The sequence below is a fragment of the Labrus bergylta genome, chromosome 5 (assembly GCF_963930695.1).
Source record: "Labrus bergylta chromosome 5, fLabBer1.1, whole genome shotgun sequence".
NCBI lineage: Eukaryota > Metazoa > Chordata > Actinopteri > Labriformes > Labridae > Labrus > Labrus bergylta.
Window position 1 is genome coordinate 23,384,335 of NC_089199.1, and position 20,655 is coordinate 23,404,989.

Sequence of the window (20,655 nt, forward strand, 5' to 3'; positions counted from 1 at the left end):
GAAGAGTCATATGAGGAGTCACATGACTGAGTCTCTGCATCGTCACATCGAGGAAAAAGTGAAAACAAGCATCACTTTGTTTTCACACTCGCGCACAAAACTCCTGAAAATGTCCAGAAATGTTCAGGGTGAGCTGCGTGTGTGAACACTAACTGGAGCTCCCTGTTAACTTGTGAGCGCAGCATATCCAGTTAAATTCACCGTGAGCGAGCGAGCGAGCGAGCGAGCTGATGACGTTTATATCCTGCAAACGTTAAGACGGCCGGTTTGATAATTTTGAACGTAGTGAAGTTACTTCGTACTCTCACCAGATGCTCTTTATCTCTCATCCTTGATACTGTGAATATATATACATATATCGTACTATTTTTCGGATTCTGCGTTTCGTCGGCCATCTTGGATTTCTGTGACGTCCTTTTAATAGTCATGCCCTGCCTCCTGAGAGCTCCTCTCTCCCCATCTGACAGGGAAAACTTCACACTACAAGGGACAGGGGTGTGAATACGCGTCAAAGGAAGACCTCAGAAGCTGATAGAGCTTTCACACTTTCAGAAAACTCCTGAAAAACTCGGAGGAGGAGCTGCATGTGTGAACGCAAACAGCTGGATTTTTCCCTCGGACATTACTTAGACTTTCTCCTGCCAGACTCCCCGTATTTTTCCTGCAGCAAGTCTAAGTGAGCCTATGTGAGAACGCAGCAGGATATTCTCTGCAGAATTCACCTCGAGCCAATAGGAGGGGGGGAGTGACGTTTATATACTGTGACTGCTGCACGGTGAATAAAGTGTCTGCACGCGGCCACTACGATTTCCGTGCTCTAATTGAACAGCTGCATTATGTTTTCTGTTCTCCAGTATGTTCTTCTCCACTCTTTGGCTGATGTTGTGATTTCAGGAGTGCATTATGTGAAAATAGCTTTAGAGGTCACTTCCTGTTTGAATCTTTTTCAGTGGAGGCATCCATTTAAAAAAAACGGGCATTGGAAAGTGGCTTCATAATTTTGGAGGAGGAGCTTTTAATTTGCTTTGAATTACTGGCAGGTGAAGAAAACTTAACGATGCAGGGAGGGAAAGGCTGACTGGACGAAAGAAATCGAACCATCGTCTGCTAGTTTAGTATGCAGCTCAACTCTCGCTTTCTGGCTTCTTAAAAACACATCATTGTGTCATTTATTCAGTAGAATACTTTCCAAACTGGCACCATGATCAATTCATATTATGTAAAAAATATTTATTTATCAATTCAGCAAAGTTTATCGGTATTGATTTCTTTTTTTTTTTTTTTTTTTTTTTTACATATCTCAAAAGGTCTAATTTAAGTGACGTACTCCTTTAAAACGGTCTCCATTGTGCCCGGGCATCCTCACCTGACGGGTCGACCACCCGTCCTCTCACCAAACATTCACAGAAGCAAACTGAGCAGCGATGATGCGGGATGAGAAACATGAGCGAGGAAAAAAAAATCGTCCTTCCATGAAAAGCATCGAGGCCGGGTCTGAGTCGATGTAAAAATCTTCTTCTCTGCTCAAATTTAATCTCCAAAAGTTTGTCTTTAACGTCTTAATTTCACTCCGACCTGTTGGCATCGATTTCCTCAGTGGAAAGCAAAAAAATCATAAGTCCCTTGAGGGTGCAAAAACACAAAAGAGGCATTTAAAAAAGTTTACTGATGTAAAACCTCTCTGTTTCTTTGTTTTCATTCAGTTTTGTCGTTTGTCTGTCAGATTGAGCGACAGATATACAAACTGCTGCCTCTGATTCCCGCCTTGTCCCTCTTCTCTCTGTCTTTGTGTCTCTGTGTCCGTGTCTTGGTCTGTGTTGCACCTTGGGAGCCAGCAGGGGGCGCTGTTAGGACGCCTTTCCCAGCTCTATCTTCTTCTGGATGACCCGAGCCGAGTGGTAGATGAGCGAGTCGATTAGACCGGCCACTGCAGGAAAAAATAACATCAAATTCAAAGTCATTTCTTAAACATACATTTTGGAATATGTAGTGTACTTCTACCAGGTAACACAGAGAGTGAGACTGACCTGTAAAAACACCTCCGATAATGGCACAAACTCCTGTCAAGAAGTGTGTGAATGATCTAAACACAGAGAGATAGAAGAGAAAGAAAACAATATTAAAGTGTGGGAGGATATTATTCAGCAAAATACTTAAAGGAGCAATATGTAACTATTACCCCTAGTGTTTAAAATGGGTACTGCAGTCCAAATTCTAAACATTGTCCTCTCTAGAGTCGATGCTTACACAGGTTGCCATGTGGTGGACACTGAAGCTTCAGTGTTTAGCCAGCTCTGCATCGGTCTGTAAACCTTTCTGCGTTCTAACCTCTCTCCATTTTTTAAAAGCATCTCCAATATTGATCCTAGTTTGAGCACGTTTCTGCTCGTGGAGCTTTTTAGAAACATGTAGAGGCTTTTTAGGTCGGGTACAATCACTTCTATCTGAACCAGTTCTCTTTCCCGCTTCCATCGCTGCAACACCTGTTGGTTTGACCTGATAACTGCTCTCATATCTGACAAACCAAGGGGTGTCCAAAACGGCCGTGTGGGGGGTGTCTTAAAAGCGCCTACCTTCTCTGGTCCAAACAAATCCAGATCATTCAGGAGCAGAATCTAAAGTTAGAAGGAGGACATACTGGCTGCTGCATTGTTGTCAGAGAAGCCAGCACTTCAACATAGCATGTTTCCTTAATGTCTGATCATATAGTAAGGTCACTTTATCATTTCACTCACTACACATCTCACTGATTAGACCTTTGAAGATTTTAATCTGTTATCAACAAACACCTGGCATATTAGGGATTTGCATTTCAAACGTTCTTCCCTCTTTTTGATGTTGCCTTTTAAAGCCATTTAAACCTTTTTTCCTCTTAAAATAATCTTTTGAATTTGTAAAATCAGCGGCCCAATGAGAGGACAGTAAAGTGTAAACTGTCCTGGAGCTGCTTTGACATCGTGAACCACTCCGTTGTCTCCTACCTGTGTTTCTCTGTGAATTTCACCATCATGGGTGACAGCTCGTATAAAACAAACACGCCCGGCAGCCCCTGGTCGCCTATTAACCCGTTGGCCACTTTCTCATGTCGGGTGACTGAGAACTGGTTTGTTTTTACCACCTGCAGAAACAAACAAGACAAGAGGAGAGGGACCGCAGGTTAAAGGTTGACCGAAGAACATGGTTAGAGCAAAATGAGCTCAGTCAGCAGAAAGGAACGCTTGCTGTAGGTGCATGCATATTTGTTCTAAAAAGGAGTGACTGATGATTGTGCTACAAACAGAAAAATGTGCACTAATTAGAAAGTCTGTCTTCTCATGAAGCCAAATTTTAAAACTTAAATGGAACATTTCTTCAGACTCAAATTGCCTCTTTAACACATCTCTAGTTGGAGGAAGTTCAGGAGGTAAAAGTAAAAGTAGATTTTTTTATCGTTTGACTCACCTCTCCGTCGGTTTTCATGTAGATGGTCGGAACAATCTTCACAAAATACTGGTACATCATTGATGCTGTGGGGAGAAAAGAGAAACCTTTGTTGAGCTGAAGTATGAACGCACACACACACAGAACACACTTTAAATTAACAACCATCTACAAAACGCAGTATCTGGGGCGCCGGTGGCCTAGTGGTTAGTTAGAGTGAACAGAGGCTGTTTCTCACATGTCATTCCCCACTCTCTCTGTCTCTACAATAAAGGCATCATAGCCTCAAAAATAAAACACGCCTGAAACAGGACAGCCAATGTGGAGTAACAGGTATAACTTAAATGCATCGTAGCGGCAGTAGCTCAGTCTGCAGGGACTTGGGTTTGGGAACCGGAGGGTCACCGCCGGTGCAGACCATCATATGGAAGATGGTCTGGTATCTGGAGAGGTGCCAGGTCACTTCCTGAGTACTGCTGAGGTGCCCTCGAGCAAGGTGCTGAACCCCCAACTGCTCTGGTGTGCTCCCTGTGTAGCAGCCCCACTCTGACATCTCTCCACTAACGCATGTCCACAGATCCCGAATGTGTGTGAGAAACATGTCTCTCAATAACAGAGTGAAATCCAGAATTTATATCATCTACAAAGACCTAATACTACTCCATCATGAGCACTAAGCAACATTTAACAAAATATCTACCACTTGAATATACAGCAATCTGATCCATAACAGCTTTTATCTCATTCAATCTGTTTGTTTGTCCTTGCTCTTTGCTGCTGTAGCATTACAAATGTCTCCACCGTGGGAGAAACAAAAGGTCTATTTAATTAAAGTGAACCAGGGGTGGGCAACTGGCAGCCCGGGGGCCACATGCAGCCCCCATCAACCCTCAACGTGGCCCTCAGGTCAACTTTTACATATCAATTAATTGGAAAGATGAAGAAAATGTGACAAAATCTGCCATGAAATCATGAAAACCAGAAATACATCCATAATAATATTTGATCACTGGTATATGTTGAGTTAAATTTGAGACATAATTGTTTTTTTATGTTTTTTATAATTGATTCATAATTGATCGTTTTTGTATACCACAGTTTTGGCCCTTTGGCAGGGAGAATTAATTGAATGTGGCCCCTTGCCGTGACCAAAGTAGCCCATCCCTGAAGCACACTATATATCCTAATACTAAACATTCCACAGATCAAATATTATCCTTAAACAGAAAATGACCACAGGTGGCGCTGTTTGTTTCCGCCTCCCGGTTGTTATTTCCCCTCTTTGTTGCACTCCTCTGTCTTTTCCTGTTTCCGGTTATGGAGGTCTGACCAAAAGACATTTAAACGCTGCTGAGCCCCAAAAAAAAAAAACACGACAATCGTCACCTTAGGAAATATCTAAACAGATTTATTCAAACACATACATCAAGGTAAGATCGGAATCATTAGAGGCTTGATGATTTTGTTTATTAAAAACCCGTTTTTATCGTGATCGTGTTTACCTGTCTGTGAAGGCCACAGGTGACGTTAGCCTGTTAGCTTAGCATGCTACGCTAACACAACAAACTAAAAACGCCTGAAAAGATAAAATACTTTTAAATAGTTTGCTTTTAAATCAGTTCAAATTGCTGCATTAGGTTATGAGTTAAGTTTAAATAGTGAATTAATATATAAAATTATGACTCTTAAGTTTATGTCGCACAATGTAATCAATAATCAATATTTAAACATTTTAAATAACAGACTGAATTAACTCAAAACTCTGTTTGTAGATAAAATGTTTTAATTAAGAACTTCTACTGGAGTGTCAGCTGACTGTCTTATTACCTGATAAAATAAAGAAAGGTGGATTAAAGGTCAAATGTTGGTTTAGTTTCAGTTTACATTAAATCTGAAGTTTAAATTAAATTTAAATATTTAACTGTTCAACAAATGTCTGGTTAATGTTTCACAAAGTGTGTTTTACATCTTCACAACATACTCACACTGTTTTGTGTTTTACTTAATTAAAAGTTAAATTATAACTTCTTCACACATTGTGATAAAAAAAAAAACAGTTTTTTTGTTTTCATTATATTAAATACTTTTCCATAGCAGGTGTTTTAAAATGATGCACTCTCTGTTTTAAATATTTTATATTGAAGCTCTAAAAAAAAAAAAACCTCAATCTGTTTTATAAGAAAGGTGCAGAGGAGAGGAGTGAACAAAAGCGTTGCCAACCATTTGTGCAATTTTCAAAGTTTGCAGCAATTCTTGGTGATTCAAAACAAAAAAAAAAAAAGACCAGATATTTGGTCCCTAGGACTTAAATTTTGTTGCTGTGGTATTGATATCATTTGGTTTTTTTCTAGGAATGTATTTAATTTGAAGCTGAAATCCGGGTACAAAGAAATTAATTAAGTGGAAAACTTCTTTAACAGAGCAGAAGAATCACCGAAGGCAAATTTAATAAAAGTGCAAAGGAGAAATTCTGGTCTCATGACAACCGTGCGTGTGTGTAGGAGTAAATCTATGGGTATTGGAGTAACACAAACATACTATATGTAAGCTCTAATATCAGCGGTGTCACTGTGTAAACATGTAACTGCCTTCTTATAAACGTTCCTCTTGTTGTCTTTCCTCTCCAGATGCCGGTGGCTGTTGGTCCTTATGGTCAGACCCAGCCCAGCTGTTTTGACCGGGTCAAAATGGGCTTCATGATGGGGTTTGCAGTAGGCATGGCTGCTGGCGCCATGTTCGGCACTTTCTCCTGTCTAAGGTTAGTCTGCACTTGGTGTGAACTACGGCCGTGCATCTTCACTAGTAGTCTAACAATTTGATTACAGTCGTTTATGTCCTGCAAAAATCCAGTTATTAAGTTCAAAGTTTGTCACTTCTTTGTACATTCATATCGAGTCCATGATGTTGTAATATCGGTGTCACAGTCTGTGAATTCACATTGCGTTCCGGCGCTGCAGAAGCAAGGCACAGCAGGTACTCAACATACACACAGACAGCGCTGAAACTCTCGCCCTATGTTACTAACTCTGAAGACGGAACAAAGGGGGGATCACTTCGTCCCCCCATTACGCCTCAGCCTCATTCAGATTGAACGCAAAACGTCACAGGGGAGTAAATATTGCGGCTTGAAGCGGCAGTACGAATTGAGTTGACGATGATTTTTATAACGATTTGATATCTCGATGCATCGTGATCGGTTGCATCCTTAATTTTCTATATTACTGCACATAGCTACTCTCTAGCTTTAGGGCCCAGAGAGACAGCCTGGAAATACTATTTGTTTTACCTGGAGGGTCATAAAGTCTGCAATTCCAAACATTATGTCAGAATTTTTCACATTCCGGCAGCTTATTCTTTACACCGTCGGATCACTTTGAGGTGGTGGTTCAATCATCCTCCATTTTTAAGCAAAATAAAAAAATCAGGCACACCTTTGTTTTTGTCTCCCAGAGACTCGTCTGAAGATCTAGGTGTGGTTGAGCACTATTATATTACTTCAAGAGTAATACTGTTTGTAATGATGTTTATGATGTATAAGTTGTAAGAGGAGCTCCAGGAGTTGGTCTATGTTTTTGTTTGAGCTGAGCACAGTATAATGTATAATGTGTGATCGGTATAATGTCTGTAAACGATCTGAAAAAGTAAAGAAGTTGTTGAAGTTAAACCTTCTCCATTGGGAACAACAAAGGTGTCATTCTTTCTTATAATGATGTCGTGAAATCAGCAGATACTTGACTTAAGTTACCTACTGTAGAGAATTTAAAAAAAAAGGGAGGCATTTTTCAAAGTTGTAAAACTCGGCTTGTTGTGTTTTTGTCTAAACCCTGCAGGTTGATATTCGTCTGGTACCAGAATTCTGTCTCGCTTTCCAGACCTTAAAATGTCATATCATCGACTCCTCTGATTCAATAAGAGATTTGTTATTTTTGATTATATTATGTTTGTATCGCTGCTTTGAATAGATTTTAACATGCTCACATAGTCGCCTGTTTCAGTGAAGACGGGAGTGATTTAAAGAGATGCTTTAACCCGCCAGCAGGGGGCATGCTTTTGTTTTAACCACACAGAGGTCCATGTAAGTCTGGTACCAGACCTCTGCCTCACTTTACAAAATATTTAATAAGCAGCTTCTCATAATATTAAGTTTGAAGACTGAACTCTGACATGATTCTTAAAGTCTTTGTTTTCCTCAAACGTAACTGATTCAGTGGTTTGCTTGGTAAAAAGAAGAAGGTAAAAAGACTGCATCTCAAACAACGTACAGCTCAAACTGGAGACTTTCAGTCAGCTTGTTTTTAAGTACGACATGTGAGCCTGTAGGCTGCTCACTTCAGGTGACACTACATTTAATAAAGACTTTCTCTTCTGTCTCCAGGATCGGCATGCGAGGCAGGGAGCTGATGGGAGGCGTGGGGAAGACCATGATGCAGAGCGGGGGGACGTTTGGCACGTTCATGTCAATCGGTATGGGAATCCGCTGCTGAGGAAGACGAGGAACAACCTCCCCCGCCTCCACACATCTGTACAGCTATGGGACTCTTCCTGTTATTCTGTCCACGGCTCTCTGTCTGCTAGAAGCTGTCACAACTTCAACCGGCTCGTCTCATTTTGTCAATAAAAGTTCTGTTCTGTCCCACTGTTTTCAGAGTGGATCTGTTGCTCTCGGCACGCCTTTACCCCGCTCTTCAAGTTTGTTTGAATTGATGACTGAACTTAATCTGCAAAGAGAAAACTTAGACATTTGTGTTCCTCACTCTTGCAGGTGAAATGTCGTGGTCATGATTTTAACACATCACTGTTTCCCACTCAAATGATATTCAGGTGGTCAGCCCGGGTATATTTATTTCTGCCCAAGTATTATTCCTCAAGATAGCTCAATAAATAGATTTACTTTATTGACCCCAAACTTGGAAATTGCAGTAAAAGACCACAACTGATTATTTTTCCTTGTCATTACTGAGATTAGAAGGAAAAAGTCTCTTTCTAGAAGGAATAACTTAAATTAATTTGTAGTTTGATTTTTATCCCCCGTTACGGCCGCAACCTTTCTGGTGTTACGGTCTAAGTGAGTGACGCCTCCTAAACACAAGATGATGACTTTTCATTTATGTCTTGGTCTTGAGTCCAACACTAATTCAAAAAAGCCTATGCTATTACAAAATAAAAGGTTTCAGCCCCTCATGCTAACTCCACCACCCGGACACAGCATCATTCTGAGGGAAACACTTCACATCATAAACTTCATAGAGAGAATTCAAAGCGTGATGAAACGGAAGAATAGGTGAAAAATTAGCCGTGTTACTGAAAAGCTTATCGTTTGATTTCTACCTGCATCATTTAAAAAAAATTTTTTTTTATTACTTTACATTTACATTATTACTGACCTTGTTGCGCTGTGACGTCGGTCCCGTCCAGAGGGTTAACGATGCCCGGGTAGTCTCTCCCAAACGACAGGTGTTTTATCAGGTGAGTCATGTTTATCTGCAGGACGACACAGCGGATTAAAACGGGATTTTCAAGAACTCACAGGAGTCGCCAAGAGGCAGATCTTCAATCTATCAAGACAGTCATCTGCAAACATCATGTTAGTTAAACAGCTTATTTAACGTCTTAAATATATGAATAGGGACGGGAGAGGAGAACCGGTTCAGAGTTACTCACGTTGTCTAAACCGAAGCTCTGCAGGTCGTGAACTGTAAACACACAAAAAGACACAACGTGATTCATTTGTTCCTCACAGGAGCTTCAGGGTTAAACTGTAAATACACATTAAAGGAAGAGAAGTTAAAGCAAAGCGAGTTATTGGTCAGTATGTGCGGGTTTACTTCAGCTTAAAGTTTGAAAGGAAGCACATGAAGCTGAAGACGACTAGAGTTCATAAGCGAGTCACTTTTATCTCATGTTTCAAACAAAGGAAGTATTTGGTTTGATTTCAATTTAACTTTATCAATTAAAGCTCAAAATGACCTGAGAACGAGGCAGAGGACTAGGGCCAGACATGAGAAATAAATTATGATAGGAAGTTTTTTTAATTCATGCACTCCGAGGAGTCTCGAAATGTCAAGAAAATAGTTTTAATGCCTGGACCAAAAGTGAAAATGTTTAGAATAAATTGAGAAAAATAGAAAAAAATCCTGAAATGACGGAAAAAAATTTTCACAGTGTTCAAAATAAAGTAAAAATTTAAAAGAAAAAAGTCAAATGGCAGAGAAAGAGGTCAAAATATCCAGAAAAAAAACCCTCAAACTATCAAGAAAATGTTTAAAATACAGCAGGAATGTTGAGAAAAACGCTGAGAATAGAGTTGAAGAAATGTCGAGAAAAAAGTTTTATTATAAAGGAAAAAAAGGTTAAATGTTGAGAATTAACATGAAATACAAATTTTGTGAAATCTCGACTTTATTCACAAAATTGCATTCAAATTTCATTCCCTACGTCTTGACTTTATTCTCCAAGTGCATCCTGATTTAAAACTCTTCCTCCTCTCATGATTTATTCCTCACGTCCTCTAAAGGCCCGTACACACCGAGCAGACGCCAAAGAACTAGTGGCTGGTGGGTCAGGAACTTTACTTGACAGATTTTCCTAAGCAAGTCTAAATGTTTTTTCTTTTAATTCTGCATTTTGGCTGCAGCTTCACTCTGTATATAAAAAAAAACGTCCAATGAGCTGCAAACGTGAGCGTTCACCTCTGAAGTCAAACGTTAAAGGAGGCATTCTTACATCCAGTTTCTCATGACGCAGGTGTGTAAGGACATCAAACTGTTACTCGGACTCGGCTTCACCGATTCATTAGAAAAAAACCTGAGTATGAGTGATGTGCTGGATTTTTTTCTTTCCAATGTGAAACTTCATTTTAAAAGGATTTGACAGAGAGAAGGTCGAAACTGCGGATAAATACAGTCAACAGAGTAGAAGAGGTTTTGAAACACTTCACCAGCCCGCAGCTTCAACGCCTGTATCCTCCACCGGTAGGAAAGTTTTGCAGATACACATTTTAAAGACAGTTTCTGAGTTTGGGAGAGAAAAAACATGCCGACACAATGAGACCCTTTTTTTGGGCAGAAAAGCGCCGGCTGGTCTCTCTATAGAGCTCGCATGAAGCGTTTGTTAGTTGGCTGAGAAAGAAAAGCGCTGCACGTCCGTCCTGTCTCCATGACAACAGTCTGTTGACAATGCTTGCTGTGTGACCGACACTGCTCCGTTACTTTTTACTGCATGTTTTATATTTTAGATCATTTATTTCCCGATCAGACACGGAGCGAGGAGGATGAGGGTACAAGACACGATCTGTAGGAGGCTAAAATACAGAGAATATCAAACATTTGGAAAAGAGCGCCGGTGACATCAACAGCGCCTTTCTGAAAAGTTGTCAGATTTTCAACTTGAGCGCTCGAAACAAAAGACGCTGCACTTTTTGTCCAGCTGGCCGCTTTCTGTTGCTGACGCTCTCTACTCATTGCAATTTATAAAAAGACGCTTGTGGTCAGAAAAAAACCTTCAGTGGACAAAGAACCTCACCGTACGGCTCCACTGCTTCAAGCGAGAAGGCTCGGGATTGTGACAGAGCACTCAACTCGTCGCTTGATGGGAGTACACCCACTGAAAAGGGGGCGTGTCCCAATTTTCTTCCACCCACTCTTGATAGCCAATTTAGTCGCTGTAGGTTACGCACCTGATTGGATAAATGCGCAGCTAGTCCGGGCCGTCCCCTGGACTCATTTGCATAGAATAGAGCTCTGGTCTAGTCTTGTCCAGCGAGCGTGCCGGAGCCCCTCTCGAAATGACCAACGATCCCAGCATGCACTGCACGACTGCTTCTCTGGCTCGCCATAGAAAATTGCTATGAAGTGTTTAGACGCTAATCATCAGAGGTAAATAGAAACACACCAACAGTATCTGATGGTATCGGTCTAAATTTGAGCGCCTTAACTTGTATTAAAATCGACATGAATTGCGTCTTCTGAGTAGCAGCCGGGATTGTAAACAGTAAAAATGTACCCACATTATCCATAAACAGGTTTAAACTGTTGTTTAAAGGTTTTTAATATAAACAGAAATATACTGCAAATAAAGATGGACTTACTTTCCACAGCGTGCACTGCAGAAAGAAGAGAGAAGAGTCACTATCATGATGCAGGTAGACAACAAACCAGGTTATGTTCATGTGTGTGAAGGGGGAGGGGCTGCACGACACTGACAAACATTTCAAATATTCTATGAAGGATTTAAACAGTGAAGCACAAAGGCACGGCTTTATGTTTTTGTGCTCATCATTTGGTTTGTTTTTCAGTATTTAAAAGCTCCGCTGTGATTGATTTTGAAGCCGAATATCTCGTCGAGGAGGATTATCTTTTGGAGCTTTAAAAAGAGGCTTCATAGCGTCTGTCAGGGTTCGTCATGCAGCCCCGAACATGAGGCACGATGTTTAGCGCTCGATGGTTAGTCCAGATGAAAATGGAGTTCTGGATAACAATGAGGGTGAGGCCGATTTTTTGAACGACGACCTTCACAGTCTAATCCTCAGCGTTAGTGATTCTTGTCTCTTGTTTCTGTCGCTGAGCTTTGGAATAAAACATCAAACTCAGTGAAGTCATCTTGATGAAGCTCACCTCACAGAGATGGAGACGAGAGGATCGAAGAGCAGAAGAAGAAAGTACAGCTCAACGTGCGGCAACTCTGACTATTCTGACGAGCTTACAGGTTTGCATCAAAGCAGACAATTTTTTATTTAAAAAGGTCATATGTTATTCAGAACACCTAACATTTGTTTACTAAAACTAAGACATGTCCTTAGTCTGTCTACAAACTCCCCAATGATGAGAAAAGTCCATCCTCTCCATCTTTTGCCTGCTCCACTTTTCAGAGAATGTGCGCTCAAACAGGCCGTTTGGAGATTTTCCCTTCATGACATCACAAAAGGGCAGCAACCCCTCCCCCAGGAGGCTGACACTCCCACAGCTAGGTGTTTGTTCTGCCCTCTGAGTCTGCCTCCTCACCGTAAACAATAGGACATGGAGCGAGAAAGACGAGTACACCCAAGCCCTTCCAGAGAGGGGGCGTGGTCAAAGTCATTTACATATTTAAAGACACAGACACAGAAACAGCCTGTTCTGAGCAGGGCTGAAATAGAGGGGTTTACAGTCATGATCAAATGCAGGATCAGAGTGGATTTAGAACAAGACACTTCACACACATGTTTTGAGGAGCTCTGAGACTTGAGACTCTGAGGCTCTAAACTGGTTGAAGAGGAGGAGGATATGTGACCTTTAACCTGATGAGGAAACAAACCTACTGACCAAGTTAAGTAGCCAGTGTTTTATTTAAGTTAGAAGCAGCTTATTAACGGTAAGTAGGTTTAATGGCATGTATAAGTGTAAAGGCCCATCTCTGGTCTAATGTGCAAATGAGGGATACTTTGAGCAGGCAGGCGGAACTGGACTGAAGATTATAGAAATGGCAGCAACAGCGAAGACTTTACAGAAACAAGACATGACGGACAAACAAGCAGAGACAAATGCAGACAAAAAGCAACAAAAATAGAGAAAAAAGTTTTGGGTTTTTTTCACTCAAAAACCCAATTTGTAAGAGTGCTATTGGACTAGTGGTTAGTGCATGTGCGCCCCATGTATGGAGGCTATAGTCCTTTAAGGGGCCGGGGTTCAAATCCAACCTCTGTCCTATCACTTAACAAAGGCATAAAAAGCCCAGAAATTAACCTTAAAAAACCCAATTTGTCAACCTTCGTCTCTGAATTTGTTTGTGTGTTGTCTTTTATTTCATAGATATATTTATTCATTTTCTCTTTATTTTGATCTTTTTTTCCTGTTTAATACACTACAGGATGTACCTACGATCACAGGCCGTTCTAAACAATACTAGTTGGAAAGATCTGTAACGTTCAAGACTGTCATTTCAAAATAAACGAGAGAAACCGAGAAATACGCATCCAGAACTTTTTTTTGTTGTTGCTTTTTTCCGGTTTAACTGAATTCTCCCAGAACTTTGACTTTCAGATATTCAAAAATATCAAATTTTGCTTTACGAACTTCATTCAGACGAAATCTGAAAGATTAATTGTTGTTGCCTTAAAATTCTCAGCATGCAATCGGAGAATGTTTCGATGCATTATGTGAATGAAGTGAGATGTGTGGTTAGTGACAATGAAGGAACAGAGACTCAGAAACAAACATTTCTGAACACCTCTACAAAGAGCATCGATAAAGGCAGAGAGAAGACAAATGTTATGACTCCCCCTCACACTACCTCACAGTTTTTAAGATCCCAGAGGACTGCAGGATCTTTGAGGGATTGGTTAAAAGACTCATCCGGTATAAGTTAGGAAAATGTAAAGGTGCTTGTGTTTAATCGCTGAAAACATGTCCAGTGTTTAAGAGACTTCAACGAGGTGTTCAGGAACCTTGCAGCGGTCGTGTTTATGAGCTTCATGATGGGGGGCAAACAGAAGGTCTTACCGTGAACATGAGACTGCTGGAAACTCTTTCCTGGAGCAAAGTGGAAATTTCCAGCGACCTGAGATCCAAAGACAGAATCAAATGAAAAAAGTTTTTTTTACACAGGATAAGACTTTTTTAATTTTCTCTGCAGATCACCAAAATCAAGATGTTTGATAGTAGTTCAGGTAGTACCTTGTTGACCTCCAGGACACCGTAAACCTGGCAGCCTTCGTTCTTCTGCTCCTGCATCTTCTGCGAGAAGCCCTCCCTCTTACACTGCTCGATGGTGTCGGCGTTCTTAAACGCCCAGCCTCGCCGCCGGTACGCCTCTCGCACGTCATCGCAAGTGTTACAGCATCTGCACACGCACAGGGCAAGTAGACGGAGATCAACACAAGGGGACATACACTTTTTTTTAAAAAGAAAAAAAGAGTGTTGTTAGGTCTCTTACTTGAGGTCTTCGGTCTCGGCTCCGTAGCAGCTCTCACATCTGTTTGGATCCAGAGTGCTGGGGTCAAACACTTCACCATCGTCAGCCTTACCCAGCTCTACACATTTAACACAAATTAAATTAATGAAAGAATTAGGACTCAAAAAAATCTTCCTCAGCTAACAAGATGTTTGACCCTGAAGTCTTAAACTCCCTAAAGAATACAAACCGACCTCAGTTACAAGATTAATCAAGAATGTGAAACCAAACTTGGTCTTAGTTTAGCAGCTATAACGATTCTGCTAACTGCCAATTTCCACATAATCCATGCACGCTACAGCTAAGAGTCGTTTGCTGCCACTCAATGCTCCTGTTTCCACAGCGAGCGCAGCGGTCTGTCTCTGGAGAGGGCAGCCAGTGGGTATACACTCTGCTCCGTTTCAAATACGATTTTCAAAATAAAACACAAGATACGGACTCACGATCGTATTTTTTTAATCACTTTATCAACAGGCACCGAATGAACGACAAATCTCCCTCAGAGAAACAAAGCAACATGATGTTTGAACATTTTTCTCAAGCAAATAGAACGGACATAAAACATTTGCTGTGCTTTATGGTGGTACACTAAAAAGCTTAGTTGTGTTTTCCCCTCGTGGATTAGTTACTGAAATCGGTCTCACTGGATAATTTTTCCTTCTTTACTGACGTGTTTCTATCAGATACCTGCAGCTCGCTAAGCGCTTCAGTGGAACCATAAGTTGTGGGTCGGTGTCAGGAGGTGAAATGTCAACGTGAAGTTTTTTTGTGTACCGTGTTTCTCTGCCTCGTCTGTGACGGGTTTGAAGTCTTTGTCCAGCCGCTGCTTGAACAGATTGTGTTCAACGTCCAGCTGCTGCTCACCCGCCACGTCCATCGCATCGATACTCAGATCTGAGGACAAATAAAGAGATGGGGGGGGGGGGGGTATAAATGTCAGTACTGGAAACTAAAGACATATTAAAACTGCTGGACACAAACATGTGGTCCCTTCTTTAATGGTAATTGACAAACATGTTCTTGTAAAAGCAGAGGTTCTTACAGGCGCAGGGCATGTGGGGGAAGATGACATCGATGTTTATTTGAAGTTTGTCTCCCCTCGACGTGTCCACGTACAGCTCAGGGTGAACCTGCAGGGAAACAACAGCACACGTGAAGGTGTAGGAATCACAACAGTCCATACAGCCTGAGCTACTGTCGCCCACTAGGAACAATCTCAGAGTAAATCAGAGCAAGGAAGAGGATTACACCAACATCTGTGTATCTTGTTTTTTTTTTTTTTTTTAAAGATGTTGCCGTGGTGATGTACAGCCATCAAACATCCTAACATCAAATGTGTGTGTTTAAATATGGAGCAGCAGAATACATGTAAGATGCTTCAAGAATAACTTTAATCTTTCTTTAAAAGGATGAAGTCTTTAAAGGCAGGGTTGGTAATTTTCTAAAACCAGCATGATTTTGAAAGTAGCATTCCCTCAGTGCACCGTCTGCACCCACCCCCTCCCCTCTGTGCGCCCTCTAAAGCCACGCCCCCTCACTTACATGCACGAGCGCCATTAGTCCAGAAGCGGACCTTAGCTCATGCTTTGAGTGTGGGCTCGTGCACGCAAGAGTTAGAGAGCGAGCAGAGAGCCAGGGAGGCGTGTGATTGGTTCATTAGATTGGTACCTCGTGGCAGACATTGGTTAAAGTTTTTACAGGTTTACAACTGCTACAGATGACAGATTTTCTTTTTTCCTTTTTCAGAGAACATGAGTTATTAATTTCTGTCAGGACCTAAAGACAATTTCAACCAAAATCTTTAAAAAGTGGCTCTGGAGGAAATTACCAACGCTGACTTTAAGTGGAAATTCTTAGAAAAGATCGTGATAGTAAGAATTTTCTCAGGATGTCAAAGTAAGCTTTGTGAAAACGGCCCTGGATGTATTTAAACTGTTTCAATCGTTCCTCCTCTCTCTTGAAATGAGGTTGGAACAAATTTTACAAACTGCAGGTCACTGATCTTTATCAGAGATGGTGTAAGACTTTCACACCGCCGACATGAAGATGGTTTCCACATACTGAAGAAATTATTTTGGTGTGGGTTTTTTTGGTGCAGAAACAAAGAACATGAGAGTCGAGATCAGTAATGCTCCAGCAGAACATCCTGAGTTAAAACCAGGACTCAGGATGACAAACTGCAAAGAATACAGCGAGTCACTGTTTGTGTAAGCAGAATCAGACTGGTCTGACAGGAACTGTTTCCTGAAAGTTTCATGTTAATCTCAGACCGCCTGCTTTATTATATCTTGCTCACTACTGCTCAGAAGATGAGCTGGCACCTCTCCAGCTACCAGACCGTTTTCCAGACTTGGTCCGCACCAGGACTTGAACTGGAGACGCTCCGCCTCCAAACCCAAGTCCCTACAGACTGAGCTATGGCCGCCCAATAGAGGAAGACGTTTAAGGACCTGCAGATACTTCAATTAATCACTCGATGTATGTTTCTGACTTATTTGATGCAGGCCCAGTCCGCACATTTTTCATCTTCCTGTGTGTTCAATCTAATTTCCGCTGCAGCTTTCACCTCACCTTCAGAAGGATATCAAACAATGGGGTCATGTAGATGAACACACCTCTTTAGTGAGATAGTACTGCAGCTCGGAGACAAACAGGATTAACATGATGACGCCGCTGATGATGGTCACTGCGGAGCAAAGAGGAAGTGTGTTTGTTAGACATCAGGAGACGGGATTCTGACCTCTGTAATAAAATGTACATTTCTACATATTAATAAAAAATTATATTTCTGTATTTCTTTTGGGTCTTGTTTGAATTTAACATTATTTCTAGGGCCCGACCAATATGGGTCCCTTGGGCTGATATGATATCGATATATTGGGTAGAAAAAAATCCAATACCGTATATCGGGCCGATATCTTTCTTAGATCTATGTTGCAGCTATGTTCTAACATCTGTATATAGATATGCACTTTTATTGCATTGATCCCTCAAATGCAGTTATCAAACATTTGTGGAAAAGATTTGATGGTCACTCAACTGTAAAGTAACTTTGCATGTACATCAGGGTTGGAATTTAGCACCCGCCAAATACGGCTGTTTTTTTTTGTTTTTTTTGCAGTGACGGGTGAATTTGCTCCACCTACCAGTCACAGTGGCGGGTATATAAAAGTAAAGTAACAGAGTGGTTTGTGACAACAGTCTCCTGCTTGTCCTTTCTGACTTCATCAGCAGAGTCAGAGGCTGTATCCGAATTGCCAAGTACCTTCTCAATCTGTCAGTAGGCAGTATGCAGTACCTACTATCCGTGCTGTATACTGTTTAGTACCTACTATTCAGTATGCACACACAGTAGGCAGATATTTCTTCGTACTTCTTCTGATTCACTCAGTATGGAAGTGACGTCATTTACGTTTCCCGAACCGGCCGCATCCACCCGTTTTTTTTTTTTTGTTTAGCTTTATTCAAGAAGAGTAATGCACATATACAGTCAGGTGAACAAAAAACAATATCACAATGTAAATCAAGTAAAAGATTAAATAACTAAATAACATACAGTACATAAAGGAAAGTACAAATGAAAGACAGTAATATACAGAATATAAAATAAACCAATAAAGACGCATTTAAATAGTTAAACCATTATTTAAATAGAGGGGGAAAGGTTTTATAATAATGCAGACATTTGTTTTATTTTCTGTTGTTAATTTAAGGTAGTGATTTTAGTCTGGACTTTAACTCTAGATTAAAAATTGATTAAATTAATCCACCTCGTTTGTTTTGATTTGAAGGCACACGAGACGTGACGATTTACGTTTAATTTTGCACAGCATTGTGGGTGGTAAAACACAATTCATTTCCTGAAAGCACGCATCCGATCCATACTGCATAAAACCTGCAAGTTAGTATCCATACTGAAATGTTCAGTATACTGAGGTGGACCCAAAAAATGCATACTGAATGACCACGAGAGTTCAGTATACTGAAACTCCATACTAAAAAGTACGTACTGCATACTGAACTGTGACAATTCGGAAAAGGGCCAGCCAGTCCTAAACAAGGCCCACATGGCTCCGCCCCTCCTCGTGTCAGTGTATACAATGATAGGCCTTCAAGACTGAGAACCGACACAGCGAGAAGCTATGTGCTCAAAATTGTTTTACTCAGTGTCTCTTTAATCGAGCGCCGCATGGATGAGCACCTCTAAATAAACCAGCAGGTAGGTGAAAACGTTAACTTCCAACCCTGATGTTCGAGCGAGAGAGAGTGATGACACTTGATGTAATGTAGCACACTCTGCTGGTGACAGATAACTGCTGGTGTAAAACAATGAAACTTCAATTACATGCTACTTACAGGTGAATAAATCGAGTAACACCGGCGCACATCTGCTGTAAACGTAGCCGACAGTCACCAGATAAGCTGATATCGGCCGTGATTATCGGCTGGTCGATTAATCGGTCGAATATTTTGAAATGTAATCTTCTCTGTGATCATTAATGTTTTGTTTTAAGGATGTCCTAGTTTCAAGTTTCTTTGTCTTGATGCTTTAAATTGTCATGTTGCTGAAAAAGTGCTGCATAAATAAACTTGCATTGCCACCAAGGTTTGCAAACTTACAGTGAAACGTTCATTTGAGGAAAACGGGCAAAAACCGGCAAAATCAAGCGTGTTGTCCTTTTAAAACGCCTCACAGTTTGACATAATCACAGACACATCTTAAAGAAATACATCTCCATGTCTGCATTAAGTCATCTAATGAACATCTCTGTCGTTGTGTTTCTTTTTAAACCTATACTAAATGTTAAATAAGACTATTCTGCTGCCGTTCAGGCTTACAAAGTGTCTAAGGGATCCTTTTTGTACCTCAACATGTTGGGTTTAATATGATCTTTGGGGTAAAAGACAGATGATTGAGTTAGCCTTGTTGTTAGCCGCAGCAGCTAACAGCCTGTGTGTCTGAATGGCAGCTTCCTCTGTGATGAAATTAAAGCCTCTTACCGGTCGCTCCTCCCCATGTCTTCACTCGGAAATCCTCCAGAGTTTTGGGATAGGCGTCAAACTGCTTCAATTTATTTAACGTGTCCATTTTGTACACCTGAAATCCGCCGCTGAGCGCAAATGTTGCCGACAGATTCCAGCACTACAGCTACTCATCAGCCCCCCGCTTTCACTTCCGGGACACGCACAGGACGGCTCAACCAATCAGAGCAGGCCGCGTGAATTTGCCATTTTATTGGTTTAATTCAGAGACTGTAAATATGTATTTATATTTTTACAAACCGGCCGAATTACTGACCGCCCGTTTTCTAGAATTAAACCTATTCCATGTGTACTAATAATGAACTAAATGACTAAACAATAAAGAACAACAAAGAGCCGTAAATTCAATACATTTATATTTTTTCATTCATATATTCCTAATTAAATATGGTACGGAGACCCTGAAGCCCCAAAAAGTTGACAAAAAATGTCTTGTTACTTTGTGGGACTGTAATATGTAATATGTTGTGCTGCTTACAGAAACTTTGCTTTCACAAAGGACACCATATTTGTAGTCTTCTTATCAGCTTGGATTTAAAGTGTTTTAACGTTGAAATGAACTTCTCTTATTTGGGCTTTTAACAATTTGATGAACACGAAAGACTGGTTCAGATAATTGGTTGCACAATGACCTAGCCTTTTATGTGATCCATTCATTTACAATCTGTATTTTGTTCTTCTTCATGCAAATAATTGATTAAATATGGAGTCCTAATAACAAAGTCATGTAACAATTGGTGCTGGTTAAAAAAATCGATCATTGATGCATCGCAATTATTATTTTCCCAATTCAATATAGATTCAGGGAAATCCTGAGATTTATTTTCTTTTGTAATGATGTCCCTCTCCACTAGGGGGCACTGTGGGTGCTGTGATTTCAGATTAGCCACAATTGTGCACTTTGCATAGACCAGTAGTTTTTATCATGCCATTAAAGCACTGTTATGTTTATTACGATTTTGCTGTGCAATAAAATACATTTTTGAGTCAGTTTCTTCTAAACCTAAACAAACAATGCACACATAAATATTTAACAAATATCATTATGTGCTGTGATGAGTTATCTGGGTATTCCTGTTATCTGTTTGTATTATTAAACCGATATCGAAGCATATTGATTGAAATTGAATCTAGAGCCCGACCGATTAATTGGCCATTAATATCTGCCGATATTAGCTTATCCGATGACTATCAATATCGACTTATTTTATCACAGATATCCACCGATATTACTCGATTTATTCACCAGTCAAAAAGCATTTCATT

The 20,655-nt window shown here is 40.6% G+C and overlaps 2 protein-coding genes across 3 annotated transcripts; one reads left to right on the forward strand and one right to left on the reverse strand.

The window, feature by feature from the left end:
* Positions 1-1,265: 1,265 nt before the first annotated feature.
* Positions 1,266-19,520, reverse strand: ergic3 (ERGIC and golgi 3). Of its 2 annotated transcripts, XM_020652152.3 has the most exons (14): positions 19,348-19,520; positions 16,962-17,032; positions 15,389-15,476; positions 15,121-15,240; positions 14,329-14,425; positions 14,070-14,235; positions 13,896-13,953; positions 11,507-11,521; positions 9,082-9,113; positions 8,805-8,901; positions 3,442-3,506; positions 2,982-3,118; positions 2,028-2,083; positions 1,266-1,927 (listed from the first exon to the last, which is right to left on the reverse strand). In XM_020652152.3, exons 1-14 carry the CDS (start codon positions 19,433-19,435, stop codon positions 1,848-1,850), a joined length of 1,170 nt encoding a protein of 389 aa, XP_020507808.1. In that variant the 5' UTR covers positions 19,436-19,520; the 3' UTR covers positions 1,266-1,847. The 2 variants fall into 2 exon arrangements, with proteins under 2 accessions (XP_020507808.1, XP_020507809.1); XM_020652153.3 differs by lacking the exon at positions 11,507-11,521.
* On the forward strand, positions 4,690-8,053 carry romo1 (reactive oxygen species modulator 1). The gene is made up of 3 exons (XM_020652154.3): positions 4,690-4,850; positions 6,048-6,178; positions 7,796-8,053. The coding sequence occupies exons 2-3, from the start codon at positions 6,048-6,050 to the stop codon at positions 7,902-7,904; spliced, it is 240 nt and encodes a 79-aa protein (XP_020507810.1). The 5' UTR covers positions 4,690-4,850; the 3' UTR covers positions 7,905-8,053.
* Positions 19,521-20,655: the final 1,135 nt, after the last annotated feature.